Source organism: Pseudophryne corroboree, chromosome 2 (assembly GCF_028390025.1).
Source record: "Pseudophryne corroboree isolate aPseCor3 chromosome 2, aPseCor3.hap2, whole genome shotgun sequence".
NCBI classification, from domain to species: Eukaryota; Metazoa; Chordata; class Amphibia; order Anura; family Myobatrachidae; genus Pseudophryne; species Pseudophryne corroboree.
The window spans coordinates 808,134,951-808,151,613 of record NC_086445.1 but is presented as its reverse complement, the minus strand read 5'-3'; the positions used below and the strand labels follow the sequence as shown (position 1 = coordinate 808,151,613).

At 47.9% G+C, this 16,663-nt stretch overlaps 1 protein-coding gene across 2 annotated transcripts in view; it reads right to left on the bottom strand.

The window, feature by feature from the left end:
* Positions 1-5,662: 5,662 nt before the first annotated feature.
* Positions 5,663-16,663, bottom strand: part of ATG3 (autophagy related 3) — a 120,929-nt gene continuing 109,928 nt past the window's right edge. For both annotated transcript variants that reach the window (XM_063955641.1, XM_063955642.1), the window contains exons 11-12: positions 10,937-11,005; positions 5,663-5,904 (exon numbers count right to left, since the gene is read on the bottom strand). In XM_063955641.1, the coding sequence (XP_063811711.1) occupies positions 5,823-5,904; positions 10,937-11,005 (151 nt within the window). In that variant the 3' untranslated portion in view covers positions 5,663-5,822. The remainder of the gene's footprint in view (positions 5,905-10,936; positions 11,006-16,663) is intronic.

The following is a 16,663-nucleotide window of genomic DNA, read 5'->3' as shown; positions in this document are numbered from 1 at the left end:
GGCAGTTTACATGAGCCACTGCGGTGATATTGTCTGACTGAATCAGAACCGGTTGGTAGCGAAGCAGGGACTTCGCTTGACGTAGGGCGTTGTATGTGGCCCTTAGTTCCAGGATGTTGATGTGAAGGCAAGTCTCCTGACTTGACCACAGCCCTTGGAAATTTCTTCCCTATGTGACTGCCCCCCACCCTCGGAGGCTTGCATCCGTGGTCAACAGGACCCAGTCCTGAATGCCAAATCTGCGACTTTCGAGAAGGTGAGCACTCTGCAGCCACCACAGGAGAGACACCCTGGCCCTGGGGGATAGGGTGATTAACCGATGCATCTGAAGATGTGATCCGGACCACTTGTCCAGTAAGTCCCATTGGAAGGTCCTCGCATGGAACCTGCCGAAGGGAATGGCCTCGTATGATGCCACCATCCTTCCCAGGACTCGAGTGCAGTGATGCACTGACACCTGTTTTGGTTTTAATAGATTCCTGACCAGTGTCACGAGCTCCTGAGCTCTCTCTATCGGGAGATAAACCCTTTTCTGGTCTGTGTCTAGGATCATGCCTAGGAGAGGCAGATGAGCTGTAGGAACCAACTGCGACTTTGGAATATATAGAATCCAGCCGTGTTGCCATTACACTTCCAGAGAAAGTGATACGCTGTTCAGCCACTGCTCTCTTGATCTCGCTTTTATGAGGAGATCGTCCAAGTACGTGATAATAGTGACACCTTGCTTCCGCAGGAGCACCATCATTTCCGCCATTACCTTGGTGAACATTCTCGGGGCCGTGGAGAGACCAAACGGCAACGTCTGAAATTGGTAATGACAATCCCGTACCGCAATTCTGAGGTACGCCTGATGAGGTGGATAAATGGGGACATGAAGGTATGCATCCTTTATGTCTCAAGTCACCATAAAATCTCCCCCTTTCAGGCTTGCAATGACCGCTCTTAGCGATTCCATCTTGAACTTGAACCTTTCCAGGAATATGTTCAGGGATTTTAAATTCAATATGGGTCTGACCGAACCGTCCGGTTTCGGAACTACCACATGGTCGAATAATAACCCCCTCCTTGTTGAAGGAGGGGTACCTTGACCACCACCTGTTGAAGATACAATTTGTGAATTGCAGTTACCACTGTTTCCCTCTCGTGGGGGGAAGCCGGCAGGGCCGTCGGTGAGGGGGCATCTTCTCAAAGTCCAGCTTGTATCCCTGAGACACAATATCTATTGCCCAGGGATCTAACAGGGAGTGAACCCACTTGTGGCTGAACTTACGAAGGCGTGCCCCCACCGGGCCTAGCTCCGCCTGTGGAGCCCCAGCGACATACGGTGGATTTTTGTAGAGGCCGGGGAGGACTTCTGTTCCTGGGAACTAGCTGTGTTGTGCAGCTTCTTTCTTCTGCCCCCGCCTCTGGCAAGAAAGGACGCACCTCGGACTTTCTTGTTTCTTTGTTCGAAAGGCTGCATTTGATAATGTCGTGCTTTCCTAGGCTGTGCAGGAATATAAGGCAAAATATCAGAATTACCAGCTATAGCTGTGGAGACCAGGTCCGAGAACCCTTCTCCACACAATCCTCAGCCTTCCATATGCCTCTTAAGTCGGCATCAACTGTCCATTGCATATTCTACAGGACACGTCAAGCAGAAATCGACATAGCTTTGAGTCTAGGACCCAGTATACTCATGTCTCTTTGGGCATGATATATATATATATATATATATATATATATGTCTCTTAAGACAGCATCTTTAATATATATATATATATATATATATATATATATATATATAGATGTTTATGGATACCCACTACAAGGATATTACAGGGAAGGCACCGGCTTTATTTGATTATTTATGAATGAATGGAGTGCTGCTGATTTCTACATTGTGTATATATATATATATCTCTCTATCTATCTACATACTAGGGTCTCAATCTCTGCTGATAAGGTACCTGTCCACGCTGCCACAGCGCTATAAACCCATGCCGACACAATCGCCGGTCTGAGTAGTGTACCAGAATATGCATGCTATCTGCAGGATCCCTGAGAATAGCTGTTACGTCAGGGCTACCTTTTGGGCAAACGTGACACCCTAGGGGAAGATTCCCATCGTATCCTGGCCCTAGTAGGGAAAGGATACTGCCTGAGAATTCTTTGTGGGAAACTGCAGTCTCTTGTCTGGAGATTCCCGCTCTTTTTCATCATGAGAGGAGGGAAATTTACCTCAGCTTTCTTCCCCTTAAACATGTGTACCCTTGTGTCAGGGACAGATGAGTCATCAGTGATATGCAAATCATCTTTTATTACAATAATCATATATTGAATACTTTTCTGCCATTTTGGCTGTAACTTTGCATTATCGTAGTCGACACTGGAGTCAACCTCCGTGTCGATATCAGTGTTTATTATTTTGGATAGTGAGCATTGAGAGACTCTGAAGGTCTCTGCGACATAGGGACAGACATGGGTAGATTTCCTGTCTGTTCTCTAATCTTTTGTGCAATAAATTCACCTTAGCACTTAATTACACATATCCAAACAGGTGTCGGCGTTGTCGACGGAGACACCTTCACACACACATATTTGCTCTATCTCCTCCTTAGGGGAGCCTTTTACCTCAGACATGTCGACACACACGTACCGACACACCACACACACAGGGGATGCTCTATTTGAAGACAGTTCCCCCACAAGGCCCTTTGGAGAGACAGAGAGAGAGTATGCCAGCACACACCCCAGCGCTATATGTCCCAGGAATCACACAGTAACTTAGTGTTAACCCAGTAGCTGCTGTATATACTGTTTTTGCGCCAAATTTATGTGCCCCCCCTCTCTTTTTACCCTCTTCTATCGTGATTCTGCAGGGTAGAGCCTGGGGAGCTTCCTCTCAGCGGAACTGTGGAGAGAAAATGGCGCTGGTGAGTGCTGAGGAAAAAGCCCCGCCCCCTCAGCGGCGGGCTTCTGTCCCACGTTTTTGTGTAAAAATATGGCAGGGGCCCATGCATATATACAGTGCCCAACTGTATATATGCCCACTTTTTCCAAGAGGTCTCTAATTGCTGCCCAGGGCACCCCCCCCCCCCCTGCGCCCTACAGTGACCGGAGTATGTGGGTTTAGTGTGGGAGCAATGGCGTACAGCTGCAGTGCTGTGCGCTACCTCATATGAAGACTGGAGTCTTCTGCCGCCGATTTCGTAGTCTTCTTGCTTCTGTCACCGGCTTCTGTCTTCCGGCTCTGCGAGGGGGACGGCGGCGCGGCTTCGGGATCGGACGACCAAGGGTGCGATCCTGTGTACGATCCCTCTGGAGCTAATGGTGTCCAGTAGCCTAAGAAGCAGGACCTATCTTCAGTGAGTAGGGCTGCTTCTCTCCCTTCAGTCCCACATAGCAGAGAGTCTGTTGCCAGCAGATCTCTCTGAAAATAAAAAAACCTAACAAAATACTTTCTTTTTAGCAAGCTCAGTAGAGCTCACTAAGTAGCACCCAGCTCGTCCGGGCACAGATTCTAACTGAGGTCTGGAGGAGGGACATAGAGGGAGGAGCCAGAGCACACCAGTATCCAAATTCTTTCTTAAAGTGCCCTGTCTCCTGCGGAGCCTGTCTATTCCCCATGGTCCTTACGGAATTTCCCCAGCATCCACTAGGACGTTAGAGAAAGGGTCAATTTGAACTACAAATCAGCAGCCCGCTTGGACCAAAGGTTCCTTAATACAGTCCTCAAAGCAACCCAAGTATTAAGTAAAAGTCATGTTTGGCCACAGGTGACTTTATTAGTACAGTACCGAAGTCAAATTTGATGTAACCATCTGTGCTGAGCCATGGATATCTTTAAAACCTGGACTGCTAGGTGCCTTGAGGACCGCGTTTGGTAACCACTGGCTTTTTCCCAAGTGACATACAGATGAGTGACGCTTCCACAAAGCGAGATGCATCAAGAACACAGAGAATATGTTTGAGCAAACAAAGTGGTACAGGCTGCCATACTATTATTACAGTATGCAGATTATATTTTTATTTTGGTGTGTGGAGAAACTCTTTAAAGTGGAACCTGTAACATGCATCCCATCAATTCACACTAAACTAGTGACAGAATGAAGGCACTGTCTGACCAAGATATAGGTGGCACTGTCTGACCAAGATACAGGATGCCGGGCGATGGAATGCCGGAAGCGGGGCAAGCGCAATAAAGAGCCCCTTGCGGGCTCGCTGCGCTTGCCACGCTGTGGGAGAATAGGTGTCGGTATCCAGGCGCCGGTATGCTGAGCGCTGGGGATCCAGACAGCTGGGATATTGAATGCACTGTGGAAAGGCAACAGGCATACTTTAAATCAGGGGTGGGGAACCTCCGGCCCGCGGGCCGTATACGGCCCGCGAAGCCGTTTGGTCCGGCCCACCAGCTTGTGTCAGTGAGACACGCTGCCGCTCAGTCCGGCGGCAGTGTGTCTCAGCTGTCAGAACAGGGAGGAGAGCGCGGCTGTCGGGTGGGAGCGGCGGCGTGTAGTACTTCAAACCAGCCGCCGGTCCGTGAGCCAATCAGAGCTCGCGGACCGGCAGCCAATCAGGAGCCGCGGCTGCCGGTCCGCGAGCTCTAATTGGCTCTCGAACCGGCGGCTGGTTTGAAGTACTACACGCCGCCGCTCCCACCCGACAGCCGCGCTCTCCTCCGTGTCCCGCTGAAAGGAGCACGGTAAGCAGCACGGAGGGGAGAGGGGAGGGCATCTGTATACCTGGCACTGTGTGGGCATCTGTATAAATGGCACTGTGGGGGCATCTGTATACCTGGCACTGTGGGGACATCTGTATACCTGGCACAGTGAGGGGCATTTGTATACCTGGCACTGTGGGGGCATTTGTATACCTGGCACTGTGGGGGCATCTGTATACCTGGCACTTTGAGGGGCATCTGTATACCTGGCACTTTGAGGGGCATCTGTATACCTGGCACTGTGTGGGCATCTGTATAAATGGCACTGTGGGGGCATCTGTATACCTGGCACTGTGGGGACATCTGTATACCTGGCACAGTGAGGGGCATTTGTATACCTGGCACTGTGGGGGCATTTGTATACCTGGCACTGTGGGGGCATCTGTATACCTGGCACTTTGAGGGGCATCTGTATACCTGGCACTTTGAAGGGCATTTGTATACCTGGCACTGTGAGGGGCATTTGTATACCTGCCACTGTGGGGGCATTTGTATACCTGCCACTGTGGGGGCAATTGTGGATCTGGCACCGCACTATTGGGGGCATATGTGTATCACGTCCCATTTTAACTGGCCACACCCATTTTTTGGGCGCGTGCGCGCCCCCGGCGCGCACACACAGTACCTCTAAGGGGCAGACCTACTGGGGGGCAGGGTCATTTTTTAAGTTGAGAATTTTTGTATGGCCCCCGAAGGATTTTATAAATATCCAAATGGCCCTCGGTAGAAAAAAGGTTCCCCACCCCTGCTTTAAATACATCCCTGTATAGGTATAACGATCAGATAAAAGCCATGCACATTCATAGAAACAATGTGTGTACACAATTCATGAATATTTTCCCCAGATATCGCCACCTTTTACCTTAAGCTGTAATTAATTTTCCTGCTAACTTGGATATCTAGGGTGGAAAAAGTTTTAGCATTTCCAAATAGATATAAACAAAATGTTAAGCCTGGGAATTGTTTAAATGCAGAAATTTAATCAAAGAAGCATATTATACATTACAGAAATGAGGCAAATTTGTATGTATGGGGGAAAAAACAAAACAAAAAACAATAGGGGTTTATGTCCGGTCATTAAAAATTGGAGCTAACTGGATTTGCAGGTGGATATCGGTGGTTACATTGTAAAATGCCGCGTGTAGTCATATTCTATGGTAGGAATGACGGCCTGTACAAATTTTAGAAAAATAAGAAGGTACCTGAGAGCGAAGGTTAAGGAAAAGATTTGCAGTTTGTAATGTTCACAAGTGCACCAATTTCTAATAGCCCAGGTTCTCAGTTGCAGGAAATTCTTATTCATTGCAAGCAAAGAAAAAGGAGATTTATGGTAGACTTACCATGGTTAAATCTCTATCTGCGAGGTACACTGGATTTCACAGGGAATACATCGGGGTGTAGAGTTGGGTCTTGATCCGAGGCACCAACAGGCTAAAGCTTTTACTGTTCCCAGGACGCATTGCACCGCCTCCTTTATAACCCCGCCTCCAGGCACTGGAGCTCAGTTTCATTAACCAGGCCAATGCAGTAGCAGGTAAAAGACGGTAGATGTTCGTCACATAGAACTACATTCTCATGACAGGAAAAGGGACTAGCGGCTAATGCCATACAAACCTAAAGAAGCTAAGTGCGTCAGGATGAGGGCCCTGTGGAATCAAGTGTACCTCGCAGAAAGAGATTTAACCATGTTAAGTCTATCATAAATCTCTTTTTCTGCAGCGGGGTACACTGGGATTCCACATGGAATACATAGGGGATGTCCTAGAGCAGTTCCTCACGGGAAGGGACGCACCGTAGCGGGCACAAGAACCCGGCGTCCAAAGGAAGCATCCTGGGAGGCGGAAGTATCAAAAGGCATAGAACCTTATTAACGTGTTCACCGAGGACCACGTAGCCGCCTTGCACAATTGTTCAGCGGACGCGCCTCGCCGGGCCGCCCAAGAAGGTCCAACAGACAGTAGAATGGGCTTTAATAGCAGCCGGAGCTGGAATACCAGCCTGTGTATAGGCTTCTGCAACCACCATTTTAATCCATCTGGCCAAGGTTTGCTTATTCGCAGGCCAGCCACGTTTATGAAAACCAAAAAGTACAAAAAGGGTATCTGACCTCCTGAGGGAGGCAGTCCTTTCTACGTAAATATGGAGAGCTAGAGATAAAGGCGGGAACCACAATCTCTTGGTTAAGATGAAAAGATGATACCACCTTAGGTAGATAACCAGGGCGCGTTCGAAGAACTGCCCAGTCCTGGTGAAAAATCAGACAGGGTGGACGACAGGACAAAGCGCCTAAGTCCAACACCCTACTAGCAGAGGCAATAGCCAGTAAAAACACGACCTTACGCGTAAGACATCTAAGGTCCATAGACTAAAGAGGTTCAAATGGAGACTCTTGTAGGACATTTAAGACAACAGAAAGATCCCATGGAGCCAGAGGGACAAAGGGAGGCTGAATCTTTAAAACACCCTGAGTGAAAGTATGAATGTCAGGAATAGATGCAATTTTTCTCTGAAACCACACCGACAAGGCATATATATGAACCTTGAGGGAGGCCAGACGAAGGCCTAAATCTAGGCCTTGCTGCAGAAAAGCCTGTGGCTCCTTGGGACTTGTCGGTGGTTCTGGAGGCGTTGCAAGGGTCTCCGTTTGAGCCTCTTGAATCTGCAGACCTTTAGTGACTTTCTCTTAAGGTATTTTTCTGCTGGCTATTGCCTCTGCGGGTGTGGGATTTGGGTGCCTTGTCTTGTAGGTCCCCCTATCTGATTTTTCACCGTGACCAGGCGGTTCTTAGAACACGTCCCGGGTACCTACCTAAGGTGGTGTCTTCTTTCCACCTTAATCAGGAGATTGTGGTTCCGGCCTTTGCCTCTCCTGAATTGTCTTCCAAAGAGCGGTCTTTGGATGTGGTATGGGCTCTCCGTATCTATATGAAGAGAACTGCCTCCATTCGGAAGTTTGATTCTCTCTTTGTATTGTTTGGTTTTCACAAATGTGGCTGGCCTGCTAACAAGCAGACTTTGGCCAGATGGATTAGAATGGTGATTGCACATGGTTAAGTACAGGCTGGCCTTCCAGCTCCTGCTACCATCAAAGCCCATTCTACTCGGTCTGTTGGACCTTCTTGGGCGGCCCGCCGTGGTGCGACCATTGAACAATTGTGCAAGGCGGCTACGTGGTCCTCAGTGAACACGTTCATAAGGTTCTATGCCTTCGATACTTCTGCCTCCCAGGATGCTTCCTTTGGACGCCGGGTTCTTGTGCCCGCTACAGTGCGTCCCCTCCCATGAGGAACTGCTTTAGGACATACCTGATGTTATTCCCTGTGGAACCCAGTGTACCCCGCAGCAGAAAAACGAGATTTATGGTAAGAACTTACCGTTGTTAAATCTCTTTCTGCGAGGTACACTGGGTTCCACAGGGCGCCCACCCTGACGCACTTAGCTTCTTTGGGTTGGTATGGCATTACCCGCTGACATCTTCTCATGTCTTGAGAATGTGGTGCATGTGGCTACTAACGGTTGTCGTCTCTCTTGCCTGCTACTGCATTGGGCTGGTTAACCAAACTGAGCTCCTGTGCACGGTGGCGGGGATATAGAGGAGGCCGCGCTATGCATTCTGGGAACAGTCAAAGCTTTTAGCCTGTTGGTGCCTCGGATCAAGATTCTACTCTACACCCCCGATGTTATTCCCTATGGAACCCAGTGTACCTCGCAGAAAGAGATTTAACAATGGTAAGTTCTTACCATAAATCTCGTTTTTTCTTTGTTTCTTCCTCTGTTGGGTAACCCTGCTTTTCCAAATGAGCATGCGACTTCCCCTTTTCTGGCTTGGTCGAAGGTCTGTCATCAGATGATTGGTAGAAATCTTGACTTGCAATCCCCTGTCTTTTGTTCATATCACTGATAAATCTGATTTCATTTGAGCCCACGCTTTTGCCTCCTTCCAGGCGCAACACTATGTCAGAACGGTACTTCACAATCTATCGTCAGTTGACTGGGTTAATGCATTCCATTCAGCATTTCTACTCCCACACCAACCTCCTAAAGCCATTTCCTTTTACTATTCTCTCACACACTTTCCCCTTTTCTCTCATGACTATTGTACTGGCATTACAGCTTGGCAGAAGCAATTCCCTTTTACTCTTTGAACACTTTATCAGTGACATTGTATAGCGAGAGGATGTATAAAATCTTTTCTACAGGATATTTGTCCCTATCTAGCGCTAATGTAGTTGGATTTACCGATTCCACTAAAGGTCTTAAAATGTATAATTTCTCTTGCTACGTTGTTTCACTGCTTCTGGAGCTGCCACTCGGATTAAACAGTGCTGGATCCAAGCCAAATAATATGCTATGCCTGACTTGATTATTTTTTTCCCATTGATGCCAGAAAGGGCCATATTAGGCATTGTTGGCTCTGATGTCCATACGACTCAAGACTCCACCCTCGCCCGTAGGAGTACCTTGCAACGACGGCTATCCCCTCAACCTCCTTCGATTACACTCTTTAATGAAAAATATATATATATTTTTTTTTAAAGATGGATTGAATTGTTGAAACTTCTTTGCATAAAGAAATCCAGGTTAAGACATTCTTTATTATCTGGGAAAACTACATTGATTCACAGCCAGATACCATTAAATCTCAGATAGCTACATGCTTTCAGAACACACAATGGTATGAAAGCAGACTACTGTAAGGTGATCCCCTGGTGCAAACTGATGATTCTTATGTGTGCAGAGACCCACATTATACTACCATGACTACTACGGCCACCCCCTCCTTCATGGGCTCACTGGTACCCCCCCCCCCACACACACACACACACACACACACTTTCTTTCCTTTTCCCCCTTTCAATTTTTCCTATTCCTATCCCTCCCCTTATTTCCTTATTTTGTTTTATTTCTCTGACAATTATTCTTTACTCAGTTGCACATATAATCTTTATTAAGACTAGTATTTCTTGATAAACATGTTTCAAAGTTGAATATCACAGAGAACTGTCAAAAGGATGCTAGTTACCTCCTATCTATGCCATGTTGCATACTTCTGTGGACTCTTTATTTTTCTTTTTACTGAATTCCCATCCTGGGCTAACTAGTTGGGGATGGTGGATGCTTCGGCTATGGGACCCCTGGCTGTGGCATTACTCTCCTGCTAGTGGAGCCCAGTGATGGTCCTGAAAATATGGGGGACCCCTACTCATTCTGTTCCCCATATTTTTATAACCAGGGCCATTGCCAAGAACCCGGTGCTGGATCATTAAATACGGGGAACCCCTACATGATTTGTTCCCTGTATTTTTTGGGCCAGGGCTGGCTCAAGGAGCCCGAGGCTGGTTATGTCTGTCTTTCTGGGGGGGGGTCCAATTTTTTTTATAATTTTTTTTTTAAGAACATTAAAATGCTTTCCACATCCCTCCTTGACCATTATAAATACATTCATCATTCATATATCTCGCTTCTCCCACAGCCAAATTATTTTTTTACATCAGAATTGGTCACAGATTGATCTGCTGAAAAACTGGACATGTGTGTAGCTAGGATTGGCTGTAGAATCTGCGAGCAGGTCTGCAGAAGGATTGTATATATAGTCTGACTTGCAGTCTGATCTCCCGGAGATTGGATAAGTGTGTACCCAGCTTTACAATTACCGGTGTGGTGCACATGCAGCATGTAGAGGAAGGATTGTGGATTTGCCAGTATGCAGGTGTATGGTTGTAGATTTGCAGGAAATTCGGTACTATATCACTTCTGTGCAATATGGATAGCTCTTGCCTCCCCTCATATGCTGCGGTTTATTACAAAATCTACAAAATATCTTATGCTCTAGATAGGAGCAGTGAGTATAGCCCATTTGTATCTTTCCAATCTGCCCAAATTGGCAGATTGACCAGATAATTGTACAGTGTATGCAGACTACCGCTCCAAGTATATTTATCTTCCAGCATGTCCGTCCAATGCAATATTTCCTTGTTGCAAGTCGGCCGCATCGGGCAATGTATGCTCTCTTGCAGCCAACAGAATGACATTTGCCCTGTTCTTTCACGCGGGAAGGAATGGGGAAAGGTCTGCTCCCCAGGGGTAGAGTACAGATATTGGGTGGCAGACACAGATCTCATAGTGTATGCCCATGTTATACGCAGGGTGCGAGGCTGCCAGGCATTTTATCTGGCCATGTATGCCCAGCTTATTATATACTAAAACACAATAAACACGGCAATAAAAGGATACATGTGAACGCCTAACTCTCCTCCACCTTCTGCAACGGTCTCAATGATTTTCTTCATAACTTCTGCATGCCTAAGTGTAAAGAAGAGAATAAGGATACATACAGTGTTCATGATATTATTGCCTTAGGATAGGAAACCTTTGCATATGCTTCTTGCTAAAAGGAGGTTAACAAATGCTTGATAAATACATCTGCTCATGCTGATTCACTACCTTTTTCTGTCACGGCCAATCAAATCAACAAACATTATTAGTTTTACACACTATGTGATGTGTACCCAGCCCGACATTGCTCACTCCGGGACCTAGCATACTAGCCGATGCCAGCAGAGACTGACAAACTGCATTTCTCTTACGTCCTAGAGGATACTGGGGTCCACATTAGTACCATGGGGTATAGACGGGTCCACTAGGAGCCTTGGGCACTTTAAGAAATCAATACTGTGCTCTGGCTCCTCAGTCTATGTCCCTCCTACCAGACTCAGTTTAGAAAATGTGCCCGGAGGAGCCGGTCACGCTTAGGGAAGCTCCTGAAGAGTTTTCTGCATTTATTTTCTGATTGTTGTTTTCAGGCAGGTCTGATTGGCACCAGACTGCCTACTTCGTGGGACTTAGGGGGTGAGAACGGACAAACTTCCTATACAGTTAATGGTCCCGTTTCTCCGCCGACAGGACACTGAGCTCCTGAGGGAGTCATTCGCAAGACCCACCACGGTGCAGCGTACCCTTCCGCAGCAAGCGGCCACCCCTAACAGAGCCAGAAGATAGAAGAGTGGCGAGTACAGCACCAGCATCCCGGTTAGCGGGTCGCCGGTGGTAATGGCGGCACAAGGGTGGGAGCGCAGCTCTGACTGCAGGCTGCACTCCAGGGGGCTCAGAGACATACACAGCTGTGTGTGTCCCGCTGTGAGGGGCGCGCTGAGCCACCAATGTACACCCCCACTGGCTGACATGTCTACCAGGGTTTTAACACTCTGTGGGATAAAAAATAAGAATTTACTCACCGGTAATTCTATTTCTCGTAGTCCGTAGTGGATGCTGGGAACTCCGTAAGGACCATGGGGAATAGCGGGCTCCGAAGGAGGCTGGGCACTCTAGAAAGATTTATGACTACCTGGTGTGCACTGGCTCCTCCCACTATGACCCTCCTCCAAGCCTCAGTTAGGACACTGTGCCCGGACGAGCTGACATAATAAGGAAGGATTTAGAATCCCGGGTAAGACTCTTACCAGCCACACCAATCACACCGTACAACTCGTGATACTATATCCAGTTTTACAGTATGAAAACAACTGAGCCTCTCAACAGATGGCTCAACAATAACCCTTTTGTTAACAATAACTATTTACAAGTATTGCAGACAATCCGCACTTGGGATGGGCGCCCAGCATCCACTACGGACTACGAGAAATAGAATTACCGATGAGTAAATTCTTATTTTCTCTGACGTCCTAGTGGATGCTGGGAACTCCGTAAGGACCATGGGGATTATACCAAAGCTCCCAAACGGGCGGGAGAGTGCGGATGACTCTGCAGCACCGAATGAGAGAACTCCAGGTCCTCCTCAGCCAGGGTATCAAATTTGTAGAATTTTGCAAACGTGTTTGCCCCTGACCAAGTAGCTGCTCGGCAAAGTTGTAAAGCCGAGACCCCTCGGGCAGCCGCCCAAGATGAGCCCACCTTCCTTGTGGAATGGGCATTCACAGATTTTGGCTGTGGCAGGCCTGCCACAGAATGTGCAAGCTGAATTGTACTACAAATCCAGCGAGCAATAGACTGCTTAGAAGCAGGAGCACCCAGCTGGTTGGGTGCATACAGGATAAACAGCGAGTCAGATTTTCTGACTCCAGCCGTCCTGGAAACATATATTTTCAGGGCCCTGACAACGTCTAGCAACTTGGAGTCCTCCAAATCCTTAGTAGCCGCAGGCACCACAATAGGCTGGTTCAGGTGAAACGCTGACACCACCTTAGGGAGAAATTGGGGACGAGTCCTCAATTCTGCCCTATCCATATGGAAAATCAGATAAGGGCTTTTACATGATAAAGCCGCCAATTCTGACACTCGCCTGGCTGAAGCCAAGGCCAATAACATGACCACTTTCCACGTGAGATATTTCAGATCCACGGTTTTTAGTGGTTCAAACCAATGTGATTTTAAGAAACTCAACATCACGTTGAGATCCCAAGGTGCCACAGGAGGCACAAATGGGGGCTGAATATGCAGCACTTCTTTCACAAATGTCTGAACTTCAGGTACTGAAGCTAGTTCTTTTTGAAAGAAAATCGACAGAGCCGAGATCTGTACTTTAATGGAGCCTAGTTTTAGGCCCATATTCACTCCTGCTTGCAGGAAATGCAGAAATCGACCTAGTTGAAATTCCTCTGTTGGGGCCTTTTTGGCCTCGCACCATGCAACATATTTCCGCCATATGCGGTGATAATGCTTTGCCGTAACATCTTTCCTGGCCTTAATAAGCGTAGGAATGACTTCTTCCGGAATACCCTTTTCCTTTAGGATCCGGTGTTCAACCGCCATGCCGTCAAACGCAGCCGCGGTAAGTCTTGGAACAGACAGGGCCCCTGCTGTAGCAGGTCCTGTCTGAGCGGTAGAGGCCACGGGTCCTCTGAGAGCATCTCTTGAAGTTCCGGGTACCACGCTCGTCTTGGCCAATCCGGAACCACGAGAATGGTGTTTACTCCTCTCTTTCTTATTATTCTCAATACCTTTGGAATGAGAGGCAGAGGAGGGAACACATAAACCGACTGGTACACCCACAGTGTCACTAGAGCGTCCACAGCTACCGCCTGAGGGTCCCTTGACCTGGCGCAATATCTTTTTAACTTTTTGATGGGACGCCATCATGTCCACCTGTGGTTTTTCCCAACGGTTTACCAGCATCTGGAAGACTTCTGGATGAAGTCCCCACTCTCCCGGGTGGAGGTCGTGTCTGCTGAGGAAGTCTGCTTCCCAGTTGTCCACTCCCGGAATGAACACTGCTGACAGTGCTAGTACATGATTCTCCGCCCATCGGAGAATTCTTGTGGCTTCTGCCATCGCCATCCTGCTTCTTGTGCCGCCCTGTCGATTTACATGGGCGACTGCCGTGATGTTGTCTGACTGGATCAGCACCGGCTGGTGTAGGAGCAGGGATTTTGCTTGACTTAGGGCATTGTAGATGGCCCTTAGTTCCAGAATATTTATGTGAAGGGAAGTCTCCTGACTCGACCATAGTCCTTGGAAGTTTCTTCCCTGTGTGACTGCCCCCCAGCCTCGAAGGCTGGCATCCGTGGTCACCAGGACCCAGTCCTGTATGCCGAACCTGCGGCCCTCTAGAAGATGGGCACTCTGCAGCCACCACAGTAGAGACACCCTGGTTCTTGGAGACAGGGTTATCAAGCGATGCATCTGAAGATGCGATCCGGACCACTGGTCCAACAGGTCCCACTGAAAGATTCTGGCATGGAACCTGCCGAAGGGAATTGCTTCGTAAGAAGCCACCATCTTTCCCAGGACCCGCGTGCAGCGATGCACTGATACTTGTTTTGGTTTCAGGAGGTCTCTGACTAGAGATGACAACTCCCTGGCTTTCTCCTCCGGGAGAAACACTTTTTTCTGGACTGTATCCAGAATCATACCCAGGAACAGTAGTCGTGTCGTCGGAACCAGCTGTGACTTCGGGATATTCAGAATCCAGCCGTGCTGGTGCAGCACCTCCGGAAATAGTGCTACTCCCACCAACAACTGTTCCTTGGACCTCGCTTTTATTAGGAGATCGTCCAAGTACGGGATAATTAAAACTCCCTTTTTTCGAAGGAGTATCATCATTTCCGCCATAACCTTGCTAAATACCCTGGGTGCCGTGGAGAGTCCAAACGGCAGCGTCTGGAATTGGTAATGGCAATCCTGTACCACAAATCTGAGGTACTCCTGGTGAGGATGGTAAATGGGGACATGCAAGTAAGCATCCTTGATGTCCAGGGATACCATGTAATCCCCCTCTTCCAGGCTCGCAATAACCGCCCTGAGCGATTCCATCTTGAACTTGAATTTTTTTATGTATGTGTTCAAGGATTTCAAATTTAAAATGGGTCTCACCGAACCGTCCGGTTTCGGTACCACAAATAGTGTGGAATAGTAACCCCGGCCTTGTTGAAGTAGGGGTACCTTGATTATCACCTGCTGGGAATACAGCTTGTGAATTGCCGCTAGCACCGCCTCCCTGTCTGAGGGAGCAATCGGCAAGGCATATTTTAGGAACCGGTGGGGTGGAGACGCCTCGAATTCCAGTTTGTACCCCTGAGATACTATTTGAAGGATCCAGGGATCCACCTGTGAGCGAGCCCACTGATCGCTGAAATTCTTGAGGCGGCCCCCCACCGTACCAGGCTCCGCCTGTGGAGCCCCACCGTCATGCGGCGGACTTGGCAGAAGAAGCTGGGGAGGACTTTTGCTCCTGGGAACCTGCTGTTTGTTGCAGCCTTTTTCCCCTACCTCTGCCTCTGGATAGAAAAGACCCGCCTTTTCCACGCCTGTTTTTCTGGGTCCGAAAGGACTGAACCTGATAAAACGGCGCCTTCTTAGGCTGTGAGGGGACATGGGGTAAAAATGCTGACTTCCCAGACGTTGCTGTGGAAACTAGGTCCGAGAGACCATCCCCAAATAATTCCTCACCTTTATATGGCAACACTTCCATGTGCCTTTTAGAATCTGCATCTCCTGTCCACTGGCGAGTCCATAAGCCTCTCCTAGCAGAAATGGACAATGCACTAACTTTAGATGCCAGCCGGCAGATTTCCCTCTGTGCATCTCTCATATATAAGACTGAGTCTTTTATATGGTCTATGGTTAACAGGATCGTGTCTCTGTCTAATGTGTCAATATTTTCTGACAGTTTATCTGACCACGCAGCGGCAGCACTGCACATCCAAGCTGACGCAATAGCTGGCCTAAGTATAATGCCTGAGTGTGTATATACAGACTTCAGGATCGCCTCCTGCTTTCTATCAGCAGGTTCCTTGAGGGCGGCCGTATCCGGAGACGGTAGTGCCACCTTTTTTGACAAACGTGTGAGCGCTTTATCCACCCTAGGAGGTGTTTCCCAACGTGACCTATCCTCTGTCGGGAAAGGGAACGCCATTAGTACCTTCTTAGGAATTACCAATTTTTTATCAGGGAAAGCCCACGCTTCTTCACACACTTCATTTAATTCATCTGATGGGGGAAAAAATAGGATTTTGGTACTTACCAGGTAAATCCTTTTCTTTGAATCCATAGGGGGCACTGGAGTACTCTTGGGATATGGACGGGCGTAGCCGAACAAAGGCACTGAATATTCAAATTTAGGACTCTCCCCCCCCTCCATATCCCCAAGTACCTCAGTGTACTGTGCCAGTGTTTTTTACTGAGCGAACAGGATATAGAGAGGATTGACAATGGAGAATTCCTATAACATAACAGACAACCACAAAGTTGACCTGTAACCTTATTGTCAACTAAACAGTTGACACCTTAACCGATAGAACTTTATAATTTGAACCAATCGGTGAAAATGTGTTACCATAAGCTCCTTTGAGCTTAACACCACCCAAGTAAAATTTGTTTACTAAGCTCCCTTGAGCTTAAAACAACCCAGGTAAAACTGCTCTGGGTGGGCGTCCAGTGCCCCCTATGGATTCAAAGAAAAGGATTTACCTGGTAAGTACCAAAATCCTATTTTCTTTATCATCC